At 38.5% G+C, this 6328-nt stretch overlaps 1 protein-coding gene across 2 annotated transcripts; it reads right to left on the bottom strand.

Moving 5' to 3' along the window:
• Nucleotides 1–450: 450 nt before the first annotated feature.
• Nucleotides 451–5899, bottom strand: LOC105114344 (translocase of chloroplast 159, chloroplastic-like). 2 transcript variants are annotated; one of them, XM_011010864.1, is made up of 3 exons: nt 5543–5899; nt 3955–4196; nt 451–3843 (listed from the first exon to the last, which is right to left on the bottom strand). In XM_011010864.1, the coding sequence occupies exons 2-3, from the start codon at nt 4160–4162 to the stop codon at nt 560–562; spliced, it is 3492 nt and encodes a 1163-aa protein (XP_011009166.1). In that variant the 5' UTR covers nt 4163–4196; nt 5543–5899; the 3' UTR covers nt 451–559. The 2 variants fall into 2 exon arrangements, with proteins under 2 accessions (XP_011009166.1, XP_011009165.1); XM_011010863.1 differs by having other exon boundaries at nt 451–3823; nt 3935–4196.
• Between the last annotated feature and the right edge of the window lie 429 nt (nt 5900–6328).

Consider the following 6328-nt stretch of genomic DNA (forward strand, 5'->3'; position numbering starts at 1 on the left):
ACTGGAATCACTTCATTTTGATCTCTAGAAATCACGCTCTGCACAAAACATCGACTGAACATCAAATCTGCCAATTATCTCCAATTTACTCCTTTTTGCATTTTTCATCCAAAAGTGCCTTCAAAACATAAAACAAAGAATATCAAGGCATTTTACATATAAAACATGGACAAAACATTAGGTAAATGTGGGTGAAACAATCGAACAATATGGTTATATCATTTTTTCAGTGTGATTGTATTTTAAATAAAAATCAAATAAAAAAAAATCACTCGAACTCTTTCCTCCTCGTAAACAAAAAATAACAATAAAAAATCCTCTTTTTATATGTGATTGGCAGCAAGAACATTAAATCTAAGAATCGAAAGAATCGACAAACCAATTCAAGGAACAAAACGAGAAGGATTCGGCTCATTATTTAAGAGCTCAGCCAAAAAATTATAGATTTAAATCATTATCATAATCATTCAGACATGTGAGACTTTGACTATCTTTTTGCTAGATGTCTACCCTCTCAAAATTGAAGTTCTAACAAATAACGGTATATGGAAAAAAGTACCTAGTAGTCTAATGTGTGTGAGTTGCTTGCCGCATAACCATTATAGATACTCCTCAAGAGGGATGTTACGATTGGAACAATAGCGATGAGGGCAACTTGCATTTCTGAGCTGCTTGTCTTGATGGTGACCTGCCCACTTCGCTTATTGTTCATTCCGACACGAATAGCCATTTTGGAATTCCGACCAATGGAAAACTGAGACTGCAAGTTGGCCATCAGACCCAAATCACCCCTCCACTTCATCAAGGACAAACCTAATGTGGATCGATCCTTCTCTATAGGGAAATCCTTACTCTTGAGACACACTTCAAAGTTGGCTCCATATGCTGTATCGCCTCCAGATCTCACAGCACCAGCAGCTCCTACCAAAGCCAAGCGCTTTGCAACAGCAATCTGATCCTCAATTTTGAGTCCAGTGGCTACATTCTCACCCAACACAGTGAAGGATACCCCAGCCGATGTTTTGTTCATCTTGAAATTTTTGACTTTGGTTTCACTTCTCAGGATGTAGGCAAGCTGCCTTCCAACATTCTGAATATCAAATCCTGCCATGGTTGATCCATTTTCTCCATGCTTGGCACAAACTGAAGAATCTAAGTGGATATTAAAGTCTTTCTTGTCTTTTGTGATTTGAACTGCAAATGCACCTGGAAACTGACCCGCAACAGCAAGATTTCTTTCAAGGCTAACACCATCATACCCACAATCATGATCCCACCCATGGGAGTCCAGAACTGGCCTCACAAGAAACTGAGAAGTGGGCTCCAATGCTCGATACCTGTAAGAAGGATTGTCACTGTCAAAGGAGGGTGGGAGCACAAAGTCAGGCATAGCAACCGGAACAGTGGCAGGACCGACATCTTCCTGGTCCACTTCTTCACCAATGCCATTATAACCATCTTTGCCTACCTTCTTCATCCCCTTAAACATTTTCATCTCTTCTCGCCACTGCTTCTTTTGAAGGAGTTTCACCCGATAATCATACTCCTCCAAATAAGCTTTCCTTCGTTCTTTTGTGAGCTTCGCAACATGAGATTTCTTCAAAGGCTTGAATGGTGGAAGCTGGTCATATTCATCCTCAATTTCTTCATCAGAATCTGATAGATCCACCAAGTCAATATCAGAGTCAACATCGTCTCCTCCCTGATCAGCAGTGAGTTTAGGATGAGGGCGAGACTGCAATAGAGAAGACACCAGGTGGGGTAAAGGTAAAGAGCGGAGACGGAAACCAAAAGGCTTCTTGTGATCAAAAGGATCTCGAGGCTTGGCTATAGAACTTGCTTCCGATAAAATCTTCAATGAATAACATAGCAGTAATAATTGTGGTCTCCAACTTTGTCCATTTGGAAGGATATATTCACTGTTTTCATTCTTCTGGCACAGTGGATGGTTCTCAACAAGTGAAACTGGATGCATCATTCTTGGATGTATCAGACGCAGATCACCAACTGCTTGGCTGATGGCTTGCTGAATAGCATGGGATCGTTGACCAACAAGCATCTCGAAACTTAGGGGAGACCCGGATGGTCCATCAGGAGGAGGAGAAGTGGCATGGGTCAGAGTGACAACAGAATTTTTCCATATTGATGAAGTGAGAGATTTGGTAAGCAATCTTAACATCGGTAAATCATTGAGATCTAGTGAGTGGGTATCTAGCCGATCAGTATATAGGACAACATCTGGAGGGAACTTGTTTATTGAGGTTTTTATAGATGCTAGTATTTTCCGGTTGATAGCTTCTTCCTTCACAGAGGACCTGAGACCTGGTGTGTCAATGATTCGGATTTTAACTCCATCTATGATTCCAACAACTTCCTTCAACATAGTTGTGGCAGGCTCAAATGCATTGATCTCAACTTTCTTCTCACCAAAAATAGAATTAATGGTCGCGCTCTTTCCCACTCCAGTTTTCCCAAGAACCAAAATGCTCAAAGAGAAGTCTAAATCATCTTTCCCCTCAGCTTCAAGCTGCATGGCCATTTTCTCGGCATTTTCAAGGCTAAACTCTTGATTAACATGTGCCCTTGTAGCCACGACCAGCCTGTGTAACACCTGTGCAACTATGGAATCTTCAGGAGATTGTCCAAGTCGATGAACAAGCCTCAAGAACTTCACTGTGATTTGCTGTATCTTCTCAATCACCTTCTTATCTTCTCCATTCAAATCATTCTTTGCTACATCCTCGACTGCTTCAGACAGCGAAGCAGGTCTCACAATTCGAAATGGGGAATCTGAACCAACAAGACGTTCTAGAGAAAATACCCTGGAACCATCAGCAGAGGTTATTGCAACTCTGCCTCCATCCATACCAGCACTACTTGCTGCTTTCAAAAGAGCAGCCAATGCATCCGACTCTAACAAGTCATTTCCTATTTGCTCTGTGTCCATGTCTCCTTCTTCATCTGAGTCTGTAATAACCTGGCCATCAATTCTACCTGAAGAAGCATCAAATAATTCCTCTCCAATTTGTTCATTGATTGAATCTGCTTCTTCATCTGAGTCTGCAAGAATCTGTTCACAAATACCCTGTGAATGATCATGGGAAACCTCCAATCCTGAAAGAGAATCAAATACTTCCTTCTCCATTTGCTCTTTAACCATGTCTGCTAATTCCCTTCCCATTTGCTCCTCAACTATGTCTGCATCCTCATCCGAGTCAGTTATGATTTGCTCATTAGTTCTACGTGAACGATCATGAGAAATATCAGTCCATGAAGGAGAATCAAATAATTCATTTCCCATTGTTTCTGTAACTATTTTTCCTTCTTCATCTGCATCTGCAACAATCTGCTCATCAAATCTCCCTGAAGGAGAATCAAATGATTCCTCTCTGCTTTTCTCCTTAACTATGTCTGTTTCATCATCTGGATCTGCAGTAATCTGCTGGTTTGAAAAATCACGAGATACCCTAGCAGCTGCAATAATCTGCTCGTCAATTCTCCCTGAAGGAGAATCAAATAATTCCTCTCTGCTCTTCTCCTTAACCATGCCCGCCTCTTCATCTGGATCTGCAGTAATCTGCTGGTTTGAATAATCATGAGATGCCCCAGCAGCTACAATAATCTGCTCGTCTATTCTCCTTAAAGGAGAATTAAATGATTCCTCTCTGCTTTTCTCAGTGACTATGTCTGCTTCTTCATCTGGATCTGCAATAATCTGCTGGTTTGAATAATCACGAGATACCCCAGCAGCTGCAATATTCTGCTCGTCAATTCTCCCTGGAGGAGAATCAAATGATTCCTCTCTGTTTTTCTCCTTAACTATGTCTGCTTCTTCATCTGGATCTGCAATAATCAGCTGGTTTGAATAATCATGAGATACCCTGGCAGCTGGAGGAGAATCAAATGATTCGTCTCTGTTTTTCTCCTTAACCATGTCTGCTTCTTCATCTGGATCTGCAATAATCAGCTGGTTTGAATAATCATGAGATACCCTGGCAGCTGGAGGAGAATCAACTAATTCCTTTCCCATTTGCTCCTGAACTGTGTCTGCTTCTTCATCTGAGTCTGCGGTAATCTTCTCGTCAATTTTCGGTGAATTATCATGAGAAACCTCAGTCCCTGAAGGACAAGAGAAGGCTAATCTTTGCTCCAATTCACTCATGATATTTTCTTCTGAAGCCCCAGATACTGAATCCCTGGATCATCACCAGAAAGTAACTTTTTATGTCATCAACATGAACTTGTGATGAAACAACATGACCCTTGCTGGAAAACAGACATGAAGCAACTATATCCTTGAAATTATTTTTATTTTCCTTGAAATTATTTTTATTTTCCCGTACCAAAAAACCAAATAAGAACTTCATCGAACTAAGAAATTTCTACCTTATTCTTGATAGCTCACAACTTTTCACATATCCAAGATAAATTAATCGACCCTGGGAAACTCTCATGGCATGCATAAGCAGAATATACAAGTTGGTAATAAAATAAACATATTTGAAATAACACAAAAATGTTACTAAACTCATATACATCACGTCAGCAGATCATTGTGCGACTTCGTGGCGAATCCTTTGACAAAGGAAGAATGAGAAATCAAAACTATGGAAAACAAAGATAATTTCATGGTAATGCAATTTATAAATTGCATTCTATGCTGCAACTCTTTAAAATCAAAAGGTCTAACGCTTCATCTTATTCAAAGAAAAGATGGAGGTACCAACCAACTTTGTTTTAGAATTATTTATTAAATCTTGCTACTTTCTTTTGCCTTCGTGGTGAGGGCAGCTACATCTGATTTAGCTGAATCTTGGATAAAATTCAAGCATGCTCCTCCCGATACTTAACTAAAGGAGAGGAGTGCCCAAGCACAATGGTTCTTTAAAAAATTTATTTTTTCCTGTAACTTTTCCCATCTTTTTAGATGGATAATTTATATTTTCTTAAAAAAGGGGGGAAACTTATGGTTACCAGTTCCTCCATGGTTACAGTTTTCTGGGCTATCTTTCCAAGAATCAGACAAAAGCTAAGTCACAAAACCTCGAACTGCAACCTCTTAAAATTTGTAAGTCACAAAACCTCAACTTGCAACCTCTTAAAATTTGTAGTAGCAACACAAACATTCCAAAAGATTGCAAAATATCTCATAAAACTCTCAAAACAATCAACTGTGAAACAAAAATTTCCAATACTTAATCTTATCTTACAATCAAATCATAACCTTATCTGGGCTCACGTGCAACACACAACAACCTCTCCAACTTATCCTCAAGCAAAACCCTTTACCAATTTAATCAATTCAAATATCCATGCAAACCCGCTCTGTGACATTTTACCAAGCAAATGGCGCGCGACAAACCAAAACCAAAACCAAAACCTCAAAGAATTAAAAATACACCCAACAACAAAAGTTCCTTTCTTTTCTTTTCTCTTATCTCCCAACATTACAAGCAGCATGAAAAGTGAAACCAAGAATAAGCTAAACATGAAGCAAAGCATGATGGGAAAAAACGAGAGTGAGTGTTTACATCATACATACCTTCTTACTTCGGAAAAATGATTGGATTAGGGGTCCTGTAGCTTTTGGATTTTGTTAAGAGTGAATATTGAAAGTGTTTGCATGCAAAGAGGATTTGTGTTTCGATAAGGGATATTTATTAGCTTATGTGAGGTTGCATTTGTAGACTTTACTACTGTTTTTATGAGGCTAGGAATGGAAGATTGGAGATAAATTTGTGGATAAATGAAACCAAAAACTACACAGCCTTTGTTTTTTAATGGGTTTTGTTTCCTTGGACACCCTAGGGCTAGAACCAGAAGTATCTCTTCTCAGTTCAACCTGCATACAGTAAAAAAATTCCTCATCTTCAGTCATTTTCCTCAAGCTCTATGTTTTTCCCCCCTAACAGTAGAAGACATTCTCGAAACAGTTCGCACGTCGATTAATAAGGCCCTGATTTGGGCTGTGTTTGCACGGATTTTTCACTCACCCAACCAACACTCTAATTTTTGAGGCATATGTGACTTATAATTATCATTGTTGTCCTGGCATATGCTAATATATGTCTGATTTATTAATTTAATTATTTATTTTGTATTCTCTCGTGCTTCATGGTAAGAAGGGAAAACTTTTCTTTTTTAGTAAATCAACTAGAGATTGGCATGTGCTATATACTGAGGGGTTGTATTATTTTTTTATGAAAAATAGTATTTATATATTGGCATTTAAAATAAATTCTACGATTTGACTGACTTAATTAAATTAATTAATTTTATTTTAATTATATAAAATAAAAAAAAAATTTCATGACAACTTGAAAAAAAA

Source organism: Populus euphratica, unplaced genomic scaffold, assembly GCF_000495115.2.
Source record: "Populus euphratica unplaced genomic scaffold, PopEup_1.0 scaffold509.1, whole genome shotgun sequence".
NCBI classification, from domain to species: Eukaryota; Viridiplantae; Streptophyta; class Magnoliopsida; order Malpighiales; family Salicaceae; genus Populus; species Populus euphratica.

What these genes read in the sequence shown, in the direction of transcription:
- LOC105114344 (XM_011010864.1), bottom strand. Translation starts at nt 4,162, where the DNA reads ATGAGTGAATTGGAGCAAAGATTAGCCTTCTCTTGTCCTTCAGGGACT. An exon ending in AAACCAGCTGATTATTGCAG is followed by an intron (nt 3,844 to 3,954) that starts ATCCAGATGAAG and finishes TGATTATTGCAG; the next exon opens with ATCCAGATGAAGAAGCAGAC.